Genomic DNA, 19300 nt, shown 5'->3' with positions numbered 1-19300 from the left:
CACCGCACTTAGGGGAAGATGCCCAGGGAGGGGTCTGCGGGGCCGAGGCAATGTGTGAAAGGGAGGGATGGCGATGAGGAAGCGGGGAGTGAACCGATTGGGGCTTTAACACGCCCGCACGCGCAAATGGAGGCTCGGAATGTGGAGATCGTTTCTCTTAAAGTGCCGCAAGTAATGAGCCTCTCTCTCTTTCCTCCTGCCGCTCGTGCCCTAGGTGCTCCGTGCGGCGCTGCTTCGCGCTTTGTTAGCGCTGCAGTCGCTGCCGCTTCCGGGCGCCAACCTGACCCGGCAGGCTTCCTCCTCCTGCCGCGGCCAGCATTGCAGGAGCTGGGTCCTGCTGGCTTGTGCCCTCGGTGCTCCGTGCGGCTGCTGCACGCTTTATCGGCTGCTGCGCAGCCGCTTCCAGGCACTGACCCGACCGGGCAGGCTTCCACCTCCTGTAGCGGCCGCCGTGCTGGGTCCCACTAGCTGGCTGGGGCACTTGGTGGTCTTGCTCCGCGTGGCACTGAAGTATGGCTTATTTTCAGGGTATGCCTTATATGTCTCAAATGCTTAAAAACCCTGCCCTGGCTTACTTTTTGACTATGTATTAAAAATGGGGAAACACGGTAGCTTCTGCGCTGTGCAGGAAAACTCTGCTACGTTTGGGCTAAAGCCACTAGAGCTATGCCTGACACTTCAAAATTCTAAGAATCTCATATACTGGTTTCACCTTTTAAGTTGCATTACTGAAATAAATCGTAATTTTCCGAGTTTCACCTTTAGAATCATAGAGTTGGAAAAGGGCCCCCAAGGGTCACCTGCTTTAAGTTGTGGTTACAATTTGTTTTAAAATGTATTTAAAGCAGTATTTTATGTTGCTGTAATCTGCCCTGGGAGCTTCTGCTGTTATTATTATAAATGCAGAATATGCCCCTGGCCTTCAAAAGAAAAAGAAAGAAAGAAAGAAAGAAAGAAAGAAAGAAAGAAAGAAAGAAAGAAAGAAAGAAAGAAGTGGCAAGTTCCTAGGATGCTCAGAGCCAAAAAGGAGATTAAATAAGACGTCTTTTGCATGTGGATCATCTCGGGGAGGAAACTTGCAGCCCTATTTCATAACAGTGTGGTGTGGTATCTGAAAAAGTGTGCATGCACATGAAAGCTCATACCAATGACAAACTTAGTTGGTCTCTAAGGTGCTACTGGAAGGATTTTTTTATTTATTTCATGTGGTGTGGTGTAGTGGTTAGAGTGTCGGACTACGAGACTGTGTTTCATTTCTTCCGACTCAGCTCACTGGCTGACCACAGTGGTCCTCTGCCTCAGTCTCCCTCTGCCTGACCTTCCTCACGGGCTGTTGCAAAGAGGAAGGGGGAGAACAGTTTACACCGCCTTGAGCTCCTTGGAGAAAAGCTGGGACATAAACGATGACGGTTTATATTAGCCAGAAACACAGATGCTTCAGAACGGTTCGAAAACAAAGGAGAAGGAAAGGGCACCTTTTCTTTCAAAGCGGGATTGCGGGAAATAGTTCAGGTTGTTGAGTAATTGCACCAAGAGGCGCAGGCCATGTTGCGGATTGCTGAACCTGCTTTTCATAGAATCATAGAGTTGGAAGAGACCACAAGGGCCATCCAGTCCAACCCCCTGCCAAGCAGGAAACCCCCTGCCAACCGGGGCTCTTTCAGGAGGAAGGGCAGGTTATAATTCAATAAATAAATATCTGTATTATTATTATTATCATCATCATCATCATTATTATTAATTGAATTTATATACCGCCCTATACCCAGAGGTCTCAGGTCGGTTCACAGAAAAGGAAAGGAGTAAGAGAAAAACATTAAGACTGAAATCCTAAGAACATTTATTTGGAAGTAAGTTCCCCACAAATAAATGTTGCTTACCTCCTAATAAAATATCAGCACCGGGGCATTAAACGAACTGTATCCTACAGTTCCCTGCAATGGAGTTGAAATTAGCTTGGGCGCAAATGGAAACGGTGATGACAATAGCGGAAAGAAAAAGAAGACAACATATATTTTCGCTTGCACATTAGGCCTGGATACCCACAACACTTCCAGGATCACTTTTTTAAAAAAAAAAACACTAAAATTTTCAAACAGACGCATAGGCACGATTCTGTGACCCCCATCACTGTTGCAGAATTAGACGTTCACTCTACTATTTCAAGTGATAAGATTACCTTTGTTATTATTATTATTAGTGGGACCCACGTCTTTTTCTTTACACCATTTTGTTTCGTTGAGGCCCGCCCTGTGGGACCTTAACGTTCAGAAATCTCACAAGCGTACATTGCATTCCTGCATCTTTCAGGTTTTGTCTGCCGGCCGGACTTCCAAAAGACGACCAGATCCGAAGAGCAAGCCGAGAACGCTTCGGGTTGAAATCCTCTGTCTGAACAAACAGTTAAGTTGCACGTCGAGTATCTCAAGCTCCCTTGTTGCAGTTGACGCTGCTCGATGAGACCACGGTATGGTGGGGCTAGAGACCCGGGTGGCGCTGTGGTCTAAACCACTGAGCCTCTTGGGCTTGCCAGTCGGAAGGTCGGCGATTCGAATCCCCGTGACGGGATGAGCTCCCATTGCTCTGCCCCAGCTCCTGCAAACCTAGCAGTTTGAAAGCACGCCAGTGAGAGTAGATAAATAGATACCGCTGCGGCGGGAAGGTAAACGGCATTTCTGTGCGCTCAGATTTCCGTCACGGTGTGCACCAGATGCGGTTTAGTTCTGCTGGCCACATGAGCTGGAAAGCTGTCTGTGGACAAATGCCGGCTCCCTCGGCCTGAAAGCAAGATGAGCGCCGCAACCCCATAGTCTCCTTTGACTGGACTTAACCGTCCAGGAGTCCTTTACTTTTACCTTATGGTGGGAGTGTTTAACCGCTTTCTCTCACTTCTTAAAAGGGCTGTTGTGCGCCACGCAGATGTCAAACCTTTGCAGGAGGAGGACATCATCAGCATCGCCTCTCGGTTAGGTGGCCAACCTGACGCCTCAAGAGGTAACCCCCATGGCACATCCTGAGCACAAGAGCCTTCTCTCCTCCCATGTCTTCCAGCGACTGCGATCCAGAATTATTTGATAACGATGGTGATGATTTATTAGATTTATATACAGTGGTACCTTGGTTCTTGAACGTGCTACGTCCCGGAAGTTCAAAAACCACAGCGCAGTTTCCGATTGGCGCAGGCGCCCCGGGAACAATAGCTGACAGCGGCATTGGACGTGCGGCTTCCGAAAAAAGTTCACAAACCAAAGCATTTACCTCCCGAGTTTGTGGCGTTCAGGTTCCAATTTGTTTGTCAGCTAAGCCATTTGAGAACCAAGGTTCCACTGTACCACCCTTCATAAAAATATCTCGGGGCAGTTAACAACACAAGTGAAACTTTTAGAAGACATCTGAAGGCAGCCCTGTTTAGGGAAGCTTTTAATGTTGAATAGATTATTGTATTTTAATATTCTGTTGGAAACAGCCTAGAGTGGCTGGGGAAACCCAGACAGATGGGCAGGTTATAAATAAATTATTATTATTAATAATATTAATATTAATAATATTTAAAGCAGAAACAACAAAACAATATCCCCTCCCTCCCAAAACACATTTAAAAGGCTGTATAATATTAATCAGCCCAAGGCCTGGTTGAAGAGAAACTTTCTCGCCTGCCACCAAAAAATATTCAGAAGATTATATACAGTGGTACCTTGGTTGTCGAACGTAATCAGTTCCGGAAGACTGCTTGACTTCCGAAACACGTTCGACAACTGAGGTGCAAAGGGTGGCCGGCAAAGTCAAGGAAGAAAACTGGGGGGGGGGGAATGCAGTGGAAGCAATGACACAGGGCTGGTGGGGGTGGGGGTAGTTGAGGGCAAACTCAGCTTCTGAGTCATTTCGACGCATCTCAACAGGTCAGAGCAAGAAAAAAAACCGCGAAGCCATAGATGAGCTGATCTACCGGCATGCTCTGCGGCAGGCCCTGGATATCCTGAGCGGACACTCCATCTCGCCCAAGGAGCGGAAAGGCAAAGCGTCACCCCGAAAGGACACCCCCGCCGGAGCGTCCCTGGAGCGTCCGGCTAAGTGTCGCCAGCTCCAGTCTCCAAGGGACTCACACGAGGGAGACAGCAGGGAGAGTACCGCTGAGTGTTGCCTTGGCTCCAAGGCATCTCCCATCTCTAAACCGCAGCACCTCCCGGCTGGCCAGCACTGCTCCTTTTCTGAAGCAGCAGCGACCGTAACTCCCCAGAAACAGCAGGAACCGTTGCCCAAATCTGATGCAAGCCGGAGGCAGCTGCGGTCCTTTAAGGAGAGGGATGAGGGGCGCTGCCAATCTCAGGGCAAGTCTGGCAAGGGCAACTGCTTCCCATCGCCAAACAGAACGAGCACCCCAGCGGCCGCCTCTCAAAAGCACCGGCCCAGGTTCGCAAAGTCAGGCGTGGAGCCCAGGGTGCGGAAGAAACTGCTGGGCTCCCCCACCGGATGCGTTTCAGCTGATCCAGCCAGGGGAGAGGAAGGGGGAACTCCACCCAGGAGATACGGCAGAGGCCCCAACGGCAGCAGGCGCCCGAAGGGAACGCGGCAGAAAAGAACCCGGGCGCGGAACAGAGGAAGGAGTCGTCCAGGGGACTCGAACTCTGCAGATGAGTCTCTTTCGGGAGGCAAGGCGGGGCAAAGGCAGGATGCGGCCATCAACGTGAAACAGTTCCAGCTTCAGGATTTTGAAGATGAAGAAGGTAGCTTGTGTGCTTTGGCAGGATGGAGGAAGGTGTTTATGTGTTGGAATGGTGTCAATCCTAGAATCAAAGAATTGTAGAGTTGGAAGGGGCCATGAGCGTCCTCTACTCCAATCCCCTGCAAAGCAGTAATCTTTTGCCCAGGGTGGACTCGAACCCACAACCCTGAGATTAAGAGTCTCATGCTCTACCAACTGAGCTATCTCTCAGGCCAGGGGGGCAGGGCAGCTCCCGCCCCACAATTCTTCCTGACTCTGCACCTCCTGTGTGCACCTTGCAATGCACAAGTGGTTGTCTCCCTCTCCCCACTAAAGCAGCAGGATATTTTTTTTAAGAAAAAGGAGAGGGGAAAGATCTCAGTACTCTGTAGTAAAAGCTGAAATTGATTGACACTTTTTCCTTTGACAGGATTCGCACCTGCCTCTTCCCTGCGGCTTAGCCCCATCGGGAGGTACAGTCACAGCCCGGCTTCCAGGGACGATGAGGACGAGGAACTCCCAAGCATCCTCTTGCGCCCAGGTGAGGCCTGTTCTCCATCTTTCGGCATGCCCCAGCCACACCGGCATTTTTACGAGCCCAATCTTAACCTTTTAAAGCAGGCCCTGGGGAGCATTTGGCCTTTGGCCGCCAACCCTGTGAGGTAGGTCAGGCTGTAAGATTGTGATTGGCTAGAGAGCTTCATGTGGCTGAACGGGGATTTGAACCGTGGTCTTTCTCAGGTCCTAGTCCAACAATGAATGAATGAATCTTTATTTGCGTCAGCCATTGGCCATAGCAATAAAGCAACAATACAATATACAAAGAATAGAAATAAAAAGTCAATTATATAACATACATTTTGGGGTTTTGAATCAATAGTCAAATGGTGGATCTGATCCTGATTGCCCCAGCTAAAAACCTTGCAACCTTTGCTGTCACTTGCTCATCTTGATCGGCCAAGAGAAAGGACACTGGGGCAGTGGCTGGGCGACCCGGAATGGGCAATAAAAGAGGGTGATAATCTCATTCCTCAAGTCTTTATAAAGAGTGCAAGCCAGAAGGGCATGCGCCACCGATTCAGGACTGCCGTCTCCACAGGGACGTAAGCGTTTTTCATGTGGAATCTGTTGGAGGTCCTAGTGCAGCAATCTGTACCCACTACTCCACACTTCCTGAGAACCAGTCAGAACCCTCTATAGAATCCCCTGGGAGGATCACAGAATCTCTTTTGTCGACAAAACTTTTACTTATGCAATTTTAACTGTTTCTATACATACACTGAACAGCAAAGGTAAAGGGACTCCTGACAATTAAGTCCAGTCGCGAACGACTCTGAGGTTGCGGCGTTCATCCCACTTTAAAGGCCGAGGGAGCAGGCGTTTGTCCGCTTCCGCAGACAGTTTTTCCGGGTCATGTGGCCAGCATGACTGAGCTGCTTCTGGCAGAACCAGAGCAGCACATGGAAACGCCGTTTACCTTCCTGCCGGAGCAGTACCTATTTATCTACTTGCTTGCACTGTATGCTTTCGAACTGCTAGGTTGGCAGAAGCTGGGACCGAACAACGGGAGCTCACCCCATCGTGGGGATTCGAACTGCCAACCTTTTGATCAGCAAGCCCAAGCGGCACAGTGGTTTAATCCACAGCGCCACCCGCTTCCCTACATTGAACAGTATCCATCACATCTCTTTTCCTAAGACATCCCCATCCATCTCTCTGTGGCATTCCGGGGAAATCTTGATCTGATATTTCAACCCGTTGTCGTTTCAAGTCTTCCCTTTTTTGATGTTTATCTGCAGCTCATCAGTTAACTCCTACTTGTAGGTTAAATTGTAAATTGTACCCTGAGATAATCTCCATAACACCTCCAGTCTTCTCTTATCTTTAACTCATCCTTATTCCTTTGTTTTGCGATCATGGTTACTAATTCTGTGTAGGACCCCAGAATCTCATGCAGCTTTGACTGTGCAGCCCTGCACGCGTCTGGTTCTTCTTTTTTCTTCCCAAATGTCTTACTTATATTATTATTATATTATTATATTACGTTTGTATGCCACCTCGGAGGAAAGGAGCCACAACTCAGTGGCGTGGAATATACTCTTTGACAAGTCCCCATACCTGATTGCCAACATTCCTCTAGTTCAGGCATAGGCAAACTCAGCCCTCCAGATGTTTTGGGACTACAATTTCCATGATCCCTAGCTAACAGGTCAGGGATGATGGGAATTGTAGTCCCAAAACATCTGGAGGGCAGAGTTTGCCTATGCCTGCCCTAGTTCATTGTTTCCCAAACTACAGCTCCCAAGTTTGGGAGATGCCACTTTAGTTAAAGGATCTCAAGAGGTATGGCTGGGATAATTTCATACAAGAGGCACACATATGAAGGGGTGGGTGTGTTTCTTCTTAGGGCACACCTTTCTCCCCACTGAGCACAAGATGGTGCACATTGTTTAATCCTCACGACAACCCTGTGAGGTAGGCCAGCCTGAGAGGCCGTGGCTGATCCCCATGTTCGCACCTGGCAAGCCCCACGGCCCAGTGGAGTTCCGAACTCTGGTCTCCCAGGTCCTAGTCCGATACTCTAACCACTGCACCACACTGCCTTAACCCTCCAACCTCTGTTTCCGTTCTGCCTTTAGAGCCCTGTACCATCAAAGCCGGGATGCTGGTTTGGTGCAAGATGGCAAGACAACCCTTTTGGCCTGCAGTGGTGAGAATAAAAACGTTCTGTCTTGTTGCATCTTTGTGGAAGGGGGCTGTTCTCCCGCCCTTCCTCCAAGGGGATGGGGTAGGCATTGAACAGGGGTTTTCTCTTCCCGGCAGGTGAAAAGAGTGCAGCAGAAAGCCAGGAAGGCCAACGTCATCCTCATCCAGGACACCTTGGGCATGAATTCCAAGGGGTAAGTACAGCTTAAATGCAGTCCTGGTCTGGCTTCTGATCACCCACTGGCTGAGCTGCTCTGATGCCCAGCATGTTCACAGAGCTTTCTCTAAACTGCTCCTGCCGGCAACGGCAGAAAAAGCATCTTATTTCTGCTCTCCTTTCTCAGCAAGGAGTGCTGGGTGCGTGTGTAGATCTGAATTTGAAACCCTTCTCAACCGTTGCTGAATAAATAATTTTTGGACTTGTCATTTAGTCGTGTCAGGCACTCCTGTCTTGCACTGCCTCCCGCAGTTTGGTCAGACTCATGTTAGTAGCTTCGAGAACACTGTCCAACCATCTCGTCCTCTGTCGTCCCCTTCTCCTAGTGCCCTCAATCTTTCCCAACATCAGGGTCTTTTCCAGGGAGTCTTCTCTTCTCATGAGGTGGCCAAAGTCTTGGAGCCTCAGCTTCAGGATCTGTGCTTCCAGTGAGCACTCAGGGCTGATTTCCTTCAGAATGGAGAGGTTTGATCTTCTTGCAGTCCATGGGACTCTCAAGTCCAAGAGTCTCCTCCAGCACCATAATTCAAAAGCATCAATTCTTTGGCGATCAGCCTTCTTTATGGTCCAGCTCTCACTTCCATACATCACTACTAGGAAAACCATAGCTTTAACTATACGGACCTTTGTAGGCAAGGTGATGTCTCTGCTTTTTAAGATGCTGTCTAGGTTTGTCATTGCTTTTCTCCCAAGAAGCAGGCGTCTTTTAATTTCATGACTGCTGTCACCATCTGCAGTGATCAAGGAGCCCAAGAAAGTAAAATCTCTCACTGCCTCCATTTCTTCCCCTTCTATTTGCCAGGAGGTGATGGTACCAGTGGCCATGATCTTAATTTTTTTTATGTTGAGCTTCGGACCATATTTTGTGCTCTCCTCTTGCTACTTTATTTCTAAAATACAGTGGTACCTTGATTTGACTTCGGTAGTCTGTTTGACTTCCAAAGTGTTTGAAAACCAAGGCGTGGCTTCTGATTGGTGCAGGCACCCCAGAAACAATAGCCGACAGCCGCATCGGACGTTCAGCTTCCGAAAAACGTTTGAAAACCGGAACACTTCTGGGTTTTCGGTGTTTGGGAACTAAGGTACCACTGTAATTGTATTAAATGTTAATAGTGATGTGTTGAACAGTTACAAAATGGCAAAATGACCATCCTACCCCAACCCTCTTTTACCCAGTTCAGATCTCAAAAGTTTGCGCAAGTACTGAAATTGAGAGTCTGAAAATTGTCAATATAAGAGAAAAAGTTAACATAGCCGTATATGATGGGATGTTATAGCTGCGGTTTGTCTTGCAAAGTCTTTGCTTGCTAGATGAATATTTTTGTGTCGTCACCCCCCCCCCAAAAAAAGTACTTCCTCCTGAATTACATTATGTACCATTTTGGAGTGTTCCCAAAGAAATTTGTTACCAACCTTTAGGGAACACTAAGGGGGAGGGGGGCACGGGAGGTGTAAACGACTGCCAGACTTTGAAAAGCTGGCATCTCTGGATCAATTTCAGTGATTTGTTGAATTAATTAAACTGAGTAGGTTTCCCTTGGATTTTGAATAAATGTGCAATTATTTTTGCCGTTTTGAATGTTCTTGTGTTATCATCTTCCTTAGGAGGGTCGTGCAAACCGCGACTTTGAATCACGCTTTGTGTGGCGTAGGGCAGGGACTGCTGGGGATGATTTTTAGAGAACCAAAAGGGGAGAGCCCCCCCAACAAAAGTTTGGGAACCACTGACTAAAACCCTTTGCTTCTCTCCAGTATCTATCCATCAGTGTTCTTGTGGGCCGTCAGTAAGATTTTTTGACTTGCTAATCTGTCGTATCCCTTTCCCTCCGTTTTCCTCTTGCAGCTTCTCCACCTCTTTCAGAAACCTGAAGCATTACGAATGCAAGGAGAAGGGAAAACTCATAGTAAGTTTTCAATGGAAAAGGTGTGAGCTTCTGGGGGGGGGTGTCATCCTTGGTTTCCGCTCTGCATTTGTGTCTCCCACAAAAAGCATTGGTTGTTCCCCAGGGGTGATAATGTTCTGTTTCTTTTCCATTTTGCTATGATTTTGCCCCCAGGCCAGAGCCAAAGAGACCCACCCTCAGGATATCGACTGGTGCATCACGTTGATAACAGACTACCTAGTTCGAGTAGGTAAGCTTAGCCAGCGGAGTGGGGATGGGGGGTGAGGAGTGTCCTCTCTTTCCAGCAGCAAAAGAACTCTGTATTCTCTTTCTTCCTCTCTACAGCTCCATGTCTTTCTTTTTATTTCTTTTAATTTGTTTCATAAAGCCTCCTATATCTCTTGATTGTGCAAAATCGGTCTCGGAGGCGCCACACACAAGGAAAGGGAAGCTGGGAGGGAGGAGGAAGAAAGCAAGCTCTCACACACTGCTTCTTGTAATGGCCAGGTATGGGGAGTTCAAGGGGAGGAGGAGATGGAAGCAGATACTCTCTCAGCAGAGCCAATGAAGCGGCATGACAGACCCATCTCTCTTCCCTCCCCCCCCCTCCCTCACTGAATAGCCTTGTGGCTGTCAGTAAGTAAATAAGAGTTTATTGTACAGTGGTACCTCGGTTTCCGAGCGTCTCAGAAGCCAAACGTTTTGGTTTTCGAATGCCGGAAACCTGGAAGTAATTGCTTCCGTTTTCGAACACACCTTGGAATTCGGAACGGGTTCCGCTGCGTGTTTTTCCATTTTCCCAATTGATCTTGCAGCCCAGCCCTTTGCGCCTTGGTTGTCAAACGTTTCGGAAGTCGAATGGTCTTCCAGAATGGATTACGTACAAGGTACCACTGTACCAGCCCAAAGGCCATGATGAAACCATACAAAGAACCATCAGAAGAAAATATATACAGTATGAATATAAAAAAACAAAGCCTCTGCATAAGCCATCAGAACCACATATTGCAAGGGAGACTGTAAAGGGGGACCTGGTGGCTTTTGGTAACGCCAGAGTGTGACAAAGAGACAGTGCAGAAGCTCACCTAACGCAAGACCACTCAAGGCTTGCTTTTGAATCCATGCTTGGCTTCTGCGGAGGGAACAAAGCTCTGTGACACCATGACATAACTTGAAATCTCCAAAATGGGATTTAGTCGAGAAACCTTCCTCTTCTCTCCCCGTCCCCAGGCTGCGAATCTTTCACGGGGTCCTTCCTGGAGTATTACGCCCACGAGATGAGTGAGTAGTTCATTGCCTATTAAAACACGCTGTTTTGATTAAGTTTCCTAAAGAAGGAACAAAATCAAATAAGCCCGGGTCTAAATCAGGGAGTCTGGTCCCCTCTTACCTGTTTTTGTTCTTGGGTGGTTTGCAGCCACCTGGCAGAGGTCAGCTTTTGCCGAAGGTTAGCAAAGGTTTCCATTACTACAGAAATGGGCAACACCTCTGAGGGTGAGGCTCTGAAAGTCAGCACCCATTCCAGATCAACCTTCCCAAAATCTATCTTTCTATCCCCTCCTTCCCGGAAGGCAACACCAACCAAAGCTGGTTAGTCAGGGGCGGGGTGATGGCTTGCTCCTCCCACTTTAGACGAGGGGTTATGCAAATGTCCTTGGCCCACATCCCCACCCCTTCTGCAGGAGGAGACAAAAAAGAGCCGCAAAAACGCAAAATAAATAGCAAAAACAGACCTCAGCGTAATACTCAAAACAGAAGTGTGGCACTCAAAACAGACCGTGTTTGGCTTCTGAAGAAAGTTCGCAAACCAGAACACTTCCTTCCGGGTTTGCAGTGTTTGGGTTCCAAGTTGATTTGAGTACCAAGGGGTTTGAGAACCAAAGTACCACTGTATCTGCTGTGAGGAGGGTTTGTGTTCTGCCTTGTTGGACAGCTTCATAGGTAATGTGGCAAGAAAAATACGGATTTAAAAGTGGCCTCCAACCTGGGATGGGGAGGAAGGAACATAATATTTGGCCCTCCTTTGTGTGCCTCCTCCTCGAGAGGTCCAGAGAGGTCCGTAGGGTGTCTCCCCGTCTGTGGCATGCTCTCCCCAGGGACGTTCGCCTGGCGCCTTCACTATACACCTTTAGGCGCCAGGCTAAAACGTTCCTTTTTAACCTGGCCTTTGGTTGACCTGATCAATACTCCATACCCTTTTAAAATGTGGCTCTTTGGGGGGGGGCGTTATTGTATTTTTATTTTCATTTTATATATTGTGATTTATTTATTTTTTGAACCGCCCTGAGGGAGCGTCTCCACCCCCATCGTCCAGCCCGGACACTGAGCTCCAACTCCCAGGGCCTTCTGGCGGTTCCCTCCCTATGAGAAGTGAGGTTACAGGGAACCAGGCAGAGGGCCTTCTCGGTGGTTGCACCCTCCAATCACATGTCAAGGAAATAAACAGCTATTTGACTTTTCGAAGACCTCTGAAGGCAGCCCTGTTTAGGGAAGTTTTTGATGTTTTATCTTGTCTTAATATTCTGTTGGGGGCCGCCCAAAGTGGCTGGGGAAACCCAGCCCGAGATGGGCAGGGTATAAATCATAAATTTGATTAAGTTTCCTAAAGGAATGAATGAATCTTTGCCTGTGTTTTCTGGGAGAAAGGCGGGCTCCTTTCTGTGCCTTCCCGCAGAAACCGTGACATTGCCGTCTGCTTTCCTCTCCCCGAGGCTACTGTGTCCGAACAGGCATCCTCCATGAACCGCCGCAGGAGACCTTTCCAGAGACGGAGGAAGCAGCCCCAGAGTTAGCAGACCCAGAGGAAGCGGACCCAGAGGAAGCGGACCCGGGCGAGTTGCCATCTGAGCCGTCGCCTACTAAGCCCCCCAAGAAAGTCCTCCCGGATCGTGCCCGTGCCGCCCGGGACAAGGCCAATGAGCGCATTGTTGAGTTCATAGTGAAGTCCAAGGGGGCGGACGACCACCTCCGCTCCATCCTAAGGAGCAAGAAGCCGTCGCGCTGGCTGAACGACTTCTTTGTCGACCGGCCGTACCTGCCCTGCATGGAGGTTTACCTTGAGGACGACCACCAGCTGGAACTCGTTCTCGACTACCTGCGAGGGGTTTACCAAGAGGCAGACCCCAAGGTCCTGCCCAAAGTGAGCATGGACAGTATCAAGTTCATCTTGGACGTCTTGTTCCCCGAGGTAAATCACGGCCTTTTTTTTAAGGAGTTGGGACACGAGCTGCCTCCAATGCCGTTGGCCCATCTGAACTGGTGCTACCGGCAATGGCTGGCAGCAGCAGCTCTCTGGGATTCCCTGGAAATGCTGCCATGGATCGGACCTGGGATGCTAAGTGCCACGCCACTAAGCTGCGGTTCTCCCCCTAAAGACCAACTAAGATTCTAGCCCTGACCATTTTGAATAAGGCGCCGATCTTACATACGGCCAGTGAGGCCCTCGGTCAATATTGCCTACACTGGCTGGCAGCGGCTCTCCAGGGTCTCAGCCCTACCTGGAGGTCAAACCTTGTGCATGCAAAGGAAGTGCTCTAACCACTGAGCCGCGGCCCTTCCTTTGCATTCCAGAACCCTTCCTCCATGAACATGTGAAACATGTTTGCAAATTTTATTTCTCTCCGCCCCCAGGCCATCATCTATGCCATTTCAGCTGTGGACCATATTGACTACAAGAAAGCGGAAGAGATATATTTGAGAGGGCCTCTGGTGAGCCAAAGGTACCTCCTTCAGTCGCTTCTTATCCATAACGGCTTTGGGGAAATTTGCAAAAAAAAGGGAAGGGGGGTGCCCTGGAGGGTTAAGTCCAGTCAAAGGCAACTATGGGGTTGCGGAGCTCATCTCGCTTTCAGACCGAGGGAGCTGGCTTTCTTCGCAGACAGCTTTCCAGGTCATGTGGCCAGCAGGACTAAACCGCTTCTGGTGCAACGGGACACCGTGATGGAAACTGGAGCGCACGGAAACGCTGTTTACCTTCCCACCGCAGCAGTTCCTATTTATCTGCTTGCACTGGCGTGCTTTCAAACTGTTAGCTTGGCAGGAGCTGGGACAGAGCAACGGGAGCTCACCCCGTCGCGGGGATTCGAACCACCGACCCTGATCGGCAAGCCCAAAAGGCTCTGTGGTTTAGACCACAGCTCCACCCTGCATCCCCAGTTGGCTTAATCCAGACACCCCCAAACTTGGCCCTCCAGATGTTTTGGGACTACAATTCCCATCATCCCTAGCTAACAAGCAGTGGTCGGGGATGATGGGAACTGTAGTCCCAAAACATTTGGAGGGCCAAGTTTGGGGGTGCCTGGCTTAATCATACACTCCATGAGTTGTCCACAAATGCATCTGAGGGTCAGAGCAATTCAGGTAAAGAAACAGCAGCACGATAACAAGGCATTGTAAAATGTATACAGGGAACTCCCCACATACGCGGGGGGGGGGTGCGTTCTGAACCCCCATGTGCTTTAGCTGTTTTGCATAAAACAGAGACTAAAGGCGACTTGACTCTACTAAATCTCTGAATCGACACTTTCCTTTCCGTTTATAACGTGACATTTCCGAGCACAATTCAAAGTGTTGGTGCTGACCTTGAAAGCCCTCAACGGCCCTTTATCCCTGAAGGAGCATCTCCACCCTCATCGTCCAGCCCAGACACTGAGGTCCATCTCCCAGGGCCTTCTGGCGGTTCCCTCCCTACGAGAAGTGAGGTTACAGGGAACCCGGCAAAGGGCCTTCTCGGTGGTGGCGCCCTCCCATCACATGTCAAGGAAATAAACAGCTATTTGACTTTTTGAAGACCTCTGAAGGCAGCCCTGTTTAGGGAAGTTTTTAATGTTTAATAGATTATTGTGTCTTAATGTTCTGTTGGGAGCCACCCAGAGTGGCCGGGGAAACCCAGCCAGATGGGTGGGGTATAAATAATAAATTATTATTGTTATTATTATTTAATTCCAAATGTCCTCGTCTTTAGCGAAATTTAGTCCGCTGTTGCTGTGGTATTGAAGACGGGCCTCCGTTCACTTCCCAGCTCCACACATTACTGTATTATTTTTTGCATCCATGAGCTTAGAATTTGTTGTATCCCCTTTCCACACACACCCCCACTTTCTGTCTCTTTATCCTTTCAGGGAAAAAGAAATCTTCGAGGAAGAAATCCTAGAAGCGAAGAGAAGGAAGAATCTGCAGAGCAAGAGGCCTCCTCCAGAAGCCAGCCTGTAAAGCCTTCCCCCCCCCCACCAGAGGGCACAGAACAAGTTCTACGTCAGACTTGTGACACAAAATAGGAAGTGTGTATTCTGTATAGGACACGAGAGCCTTTATTTTTTAAATATATAAATATATGTATGTATATGTGTTTCAAATATACTGCAAGAAGTAGGTGCGATTCCTGAACCACAACCATCCCGTCAGAGCAAATTGGACTTTTGTGGCCGTGAAACAACCCCCCCCCCCCTTCTCTCTCTCTGCCTCAAGAGCAGCCCAAAAATAAATTATATATCGGTGTTTGGTACACCCTGGGTGACAGCTCATGGAGGAACTGGGAGCGGTTTGAGAGAGGACTTACTCCCCTGGTGTCAACCAAACCAAATGTTTTGAACTACAGCCCCAGGCTGATGGGAGTTGTAGCCCAAAACATTTTGAACGGATGTCTGCCCTGCCGGCTTCTGCTCCTGGCGGACCTCCACATCTCACTTAACGCCAGAAGCAAAAGCGAAAATGAGTGCGTTCATTGTTCATAGGAAACGCTTTTACCCCTCTCCCCCTTTTCAATGGCCTCCAGAGGCTTCTCTGGATCCCGAAGAGGAAAAACTTTGCTGTACATTCCGCTGTCGTCGCCTAAAATCCCATTCGCCCTGCTTTTGGCAAAGGTTTCAAAAGCTGGAGGTGCGTCGCTAACACAGCCAGGAATCACCTCGGTTAGGTTCACAGTCTTCCATCCCCCAATCCCGTAATGAATTTTAAAATTTTAAATTCCAGTTGGCGCAGGTATGATTGATTTCACGAGAGCTAAACCAGCCTTATCAATTCTTCCACCCGTATCGAATCATTTCATCCTTGCTCCATCTCTTATGGCTTTTTGTGCAAAATTCTCTTCTTCTTTTTACTCAAACAATAAAATTTCTCAAATCACAGCAGACTGGGGTCTTGTGTCCTTTGGAAGAATCACAAAGTAGGACAGAGCAAGCAATGAGCTGTTTTCTCAATAGTTTATTTTTTTTAAAATATATATAGAGAGGGTTTCTTTCTCTATTTTTTGCAAAACAGCAACAAGGGACACAGATAGCGTTGCGTCCTGGAAGTTTGCAGCTTGGAAATAATCATAAATCGCTTCTCTGGGCTTCTGAGAGGAGAGCTGGTAGAGAAAGCCAGCAAGGGGCGTAGCGATAACACAAAAAAGCAGGTCCCGGTTTAATTTCTGGCATCTAAACCTTGTCTCTCCCCTTCTGGCGGTTCCCTCATTGCGAGAAGCCAAGTTGCAGGGAACTAGACAGAGGGCCTTCTCGATAGTGGCACCCGCCCTGTGGAACGCCCTCCCATCAGATGTCAAAGAGAAAAACAACTACCAGACTTTTAGAAGACATCTGAAGGCAGCCCTGTTTAGGGAGGCTTTTAATGTTTAATAGATCACTGTGTTTTATTTTTCTGTTGGAAGCCGCCCAGAGTGGCTGGGGAAACCCAGCCAGATGGGCGGTGTATAAATAATAAATTATTATATTATTATTATTTCAGCTCCGGGTCAGGCCAGGGGTCTGTCTAGGCCAGTTTCCCAAACTTGGGTCCCCAGCTGTTTTTTGGACTACAACTCCCATCATTTCTAGATAGCAGGAGATGATGGGAGTTGTAGTCCAAAAACAGCTGGAGACCCAAGTTTGCTCTGGTGCTTTTGTGGGTTTGCCATAGGAATCTGTTTGGCTACTGTGAGAAAAAGCATGTTGAACTTGATGGGCCACTGGCCTGATCACTGGTCCCTGGAAAACAGGGACACTTGGAGGCTCTGTAATGTATATAAAACAAGAAAACAGTTCTCTTGTGTGTGTAATAAAAGAGTGCCAAATCATATAAAAAGCATTTGGAGGGGTCCTTGTCGAAATCTTGGCTCATTGTGCGTGATTTTTTCTGTTGAAGTGACGTCCCAGCGTTCAGTGTAAGATTTTGAGCCGTTTCTCACTCGAGTTGCAGTTTATATTCCACAAGTTCCAACACAAATGCTTAGCAGGCCAACTAAACGAGAAATACAGCATGTAATCAATAAATGCAGTTCTGTACCCAGTGCCGGATTTATGTATAAGCTAAACAAGCTATAGCTTAGGGCCCCACTCTCTTGGGGGGCCCAAAAAAATTTAAAGGGAAAAAACCTGGATGTACATTTCCAAAATATAGAAAACAAATAAAACCTACATACAGTAACAGTGTTTTGTGTTGTGCCGGCTCCTATGATGTAAGTCATGGGCCCCGCCTGCTAGTCTGCTCCCTAAAATATCCCTGGTTTGCTCCTTTCTATATATAGGGTGCCTACATTCTGCATGGACTGGTTGCAGGGCACCATGGGCAAATGGCTTGAGATACCTATTAGGTCCATCAATGACCATATAGCATATATTAAACACACAAAAAACCAGCGACAATTTGTTGTTGACAAAGAACGGCTGGACATATAAAGCGCCCCATTACCTTCAGTAGCTTAGGGCCTCATCAAACTGAAATCCGGCCCTGTCTGTAGCAGAGTGTCAGGCTATGAGCTGAGAGACCCATATTCGAATCCTCCCTCAGCCCTGACTCTCACTGGGTGACCTTGCCATTCACTGTCTCTCAGCCTATCCCACCTTGTAGGGTTGTTAATGACGGTCAAACAGGAAGGGGGAGAACCATGTCCTTGACAGAAAAAGGAGGGATACTAATGTGGTAACGAAATAATTAACATGCTGGCCTAGATAGATTAACTGTAAGCTTCTTGGGGCAAAGACCTGCCCATTCATGGGTGCTGCATTGAGATTGCAACCATCGATTTACAGTGGCTTATTTCAAATATTTATTATAGACAGCTTTTTCTACCAGAAGGAGGGCAAGGTAGAGGGAGCCGGAACAAGATCAAACTATTTGACATGTAGGCAAAACGACCGAAAGCCCATAAAATATCAACAGTTTTAGGAATTGCATCAATCAAAGCAGACCCACCAGCTATCATTGCTGCCAACATTAGCTATATAAATCAGCAGGCTAATTGGGCGATTCATAATCAGTAGTAAGTGTATAATTTATAATGAATTTATAATTCATAATCAGTAGTAAGTGTATAATTCAGATACACTTCTTCAGAAGTGTGCATGCACACGAAAGCTCATACCAAAATATAAACTTAGTTGGTCTTTAAGGTGCTACTGAAGGAATTTTTTTATTTTTGCTTCGACTCAGACCAACACGGCTACCTACCTGTAAGTAGTAAATAATGAATGACTTGCTCTGGCCTATGGAAATAATAATAATAATATAGGCCAGTTAGGCTCCTCTGTTTCATGGGGAATAATGATAAATGACAGGCTCTTGTTTATGGGAATAAAAAGACAATGGGCGGATCAACTTGTGTGGTTTGTGGCAATAAAAATAAGATATTAAAGATAATATCGGCAAAACTGACAGTGAAATTAAGAGACAGAGACGACAATGAATTTACGGAAGAATGGAAGATGTTTTTGCTTATATACAGAAGCAGTGCACACTACTACATTAGCAGGGTTTTTAAAGTACTTGCAGTTTTACAATGAATGGATAATAGGTGATTTAAATATGTTATAAATTTAACAATGGACATGCAGTATGTTGACAAATAATGGAACCAGGGAAGGGATTAGACTAGTGGGAAGTCAATTTGTTTTGTTTTGTTTTTGTATTTTTATTTTTGGTTATTTTTGGGAAATCAATAAAACATTATTTTTTTTAAAAAATGATAATAATATCAATAATGATTTAGGCTAGCTGGCCTCCTCTGGTTCGTAGGAACAATTAAAAAAAACCTTCCTTTGACCTTGCACACAGAAGGGAAGCTGGCAATTGTTGCTTTTGGGATGTGTAATGTGGTTCCGCCTTCCTCCTTCCTAAGAGCGGCGGTGGCAGCGAGGGAGGCAGCTGGGTCTCTGTGGCGCAATCGGTTAGCGCGTTCGGCTGTTAACCGAAAGGTTGGTGGTTCGAGCCCACCCAGGGACGCGGTGGGAAACCCTTTTTTATCTCTCCTTTTAAATTTTTAAATTTTTTTTGCAAAAATTAAATAATAATGCATGCCTCGTTTGCAAGCTGGGACGCGCGAGATTGCATCAAGGGAGATTGGTAGGAATATGGATCGGTGGATAGAAAACTAGGACGCTATAAAGATCTGCAGGAAAGGGCAAGGGAGCCTCTGCCCCAAATCAAGATGGCCGCGCCGGCAACAAAGCAGGAAGCAGTTATTTTAAGCACCTTTTTATTTTTGTTTTGTGCACTTGCCTAATTCTTTTTCGGTTTTTTTATTTATCTTTTTTCTCTTTTCCCTTTCTTCTTACATTTTTCCTTTTTTTGGTATTTTTCTTTTTCTTTTTGAGCATTTGGAGGTAATGTTTAATTCTTGCTTTCTGTGTAACTTTTTAAAATGCAAATAATAATAATAATAATAATACAGTAATAGTAGTAGTAGTAGTAGTAGTAGCAGTAAACAACTTCCCAAAGCCAGTTTGTTACTATATCTTGATTTCATGTTGGTCTCTAAGGTGCTACTGGAAGGAATTTTGTTGTTGTTGTTGTTTCGACTACGTCAGACCAACACGGCTA

At 47.2% G+C, this 19300-nt stretch overlaps 1 protein-coding gene and 1 non-coding gene across 4 annotated transcripts in view; both read left to right on the top strand.

The window, feature by feature from the left end:
- PWWP3A (PWWP domain containing 3A, DNA repair factor) overlaps nucleotides 1-15633 on the top strand; it is a 21653-nt gene extending 6020 nt beyond the window's left edge. For 2 of the 3 annotated variants that reach the window (XM_035120593.2, XM_035120592.2), the window contains exons 3-14: nucleotides 2311-2402; nucleotides 2900-2994; nucleotides 3900-4724; nucleotides 5133-5243; nucleotides 7342-7412; nucleotides 7526-7602; nucleotides 9469-9529; nucleotides 9683-9758; nucleotides 10739-10789; nucleotides 12220-12695; nucleotides 13139-13227; nucleotides 14629-15633. In XM_035120593.2, the coding sequence (XP_034976484.2) occupies nucleotides 2311-2402; nucleotides 2900-2994; nucleotides 3900-4724; nucleotides 5133-5243; nucleotides 7342-7412; nucleotides 7526-7602; nucleotides 9469-9529; nucleotides 9683-9758; nucleotides 10739-10789; nucleotides 12220-12695; nucleotides 13139-13227; nucleotides 14629-14719 (2115 nt within the window). In that variant the 3' untranslated portion in view covers nucleotides 14720-15633. The remainder of the gene's footprint in view (nucleotides 1-2310; nucleotides 2403-2899; nucleotides 2995-3899; nucleotides 4725-5132; nucleotides 5244-7341; nucleotides 7413-7525; nucleotides 7603-9468; nucleotides 9530-9682; nucleotides 9759-10738; nucleotides 10790-12219; nucleotides 12696-13138; nucleotides 13228-14628) is intronic. The other variant, XM_035120594.2, reaches the window with a different exon arrangement.
- Nucleotides 15634-18629: 2996 nt separating this feature from the next.
- TRNAN-GUU (transfer RNA asparagine (anticodon GUU)) lies at nucleotides 18630-18703 on the top strand. The gene has a single exon. It is a non-coding gene; the product is annotated as a tRNA-Asn (tRNA).
- The last annotated feature ends 597 nt before the right edge of the window (nucleotides 18704-19300 follow it).

The sequence above is a fragment of the Zootoca vivipara genome, chromosome 6 (genome assembly GCF_963506605.1).
Source record: "Zootoca vivipara chromosome 6, rZooViv1.1, whole genome shotgun sequence".
NCBI classification, from domain to species: domain Eukaryota; kingdom Metazoa; phylum Chordata; class Lepidosauria; order Squamata; family Lacertidae; genus Zootoca; species Zootoca vivipara.
This window is presented reverse-complemented; position numbering and strand designations above follow the sequence as displayed.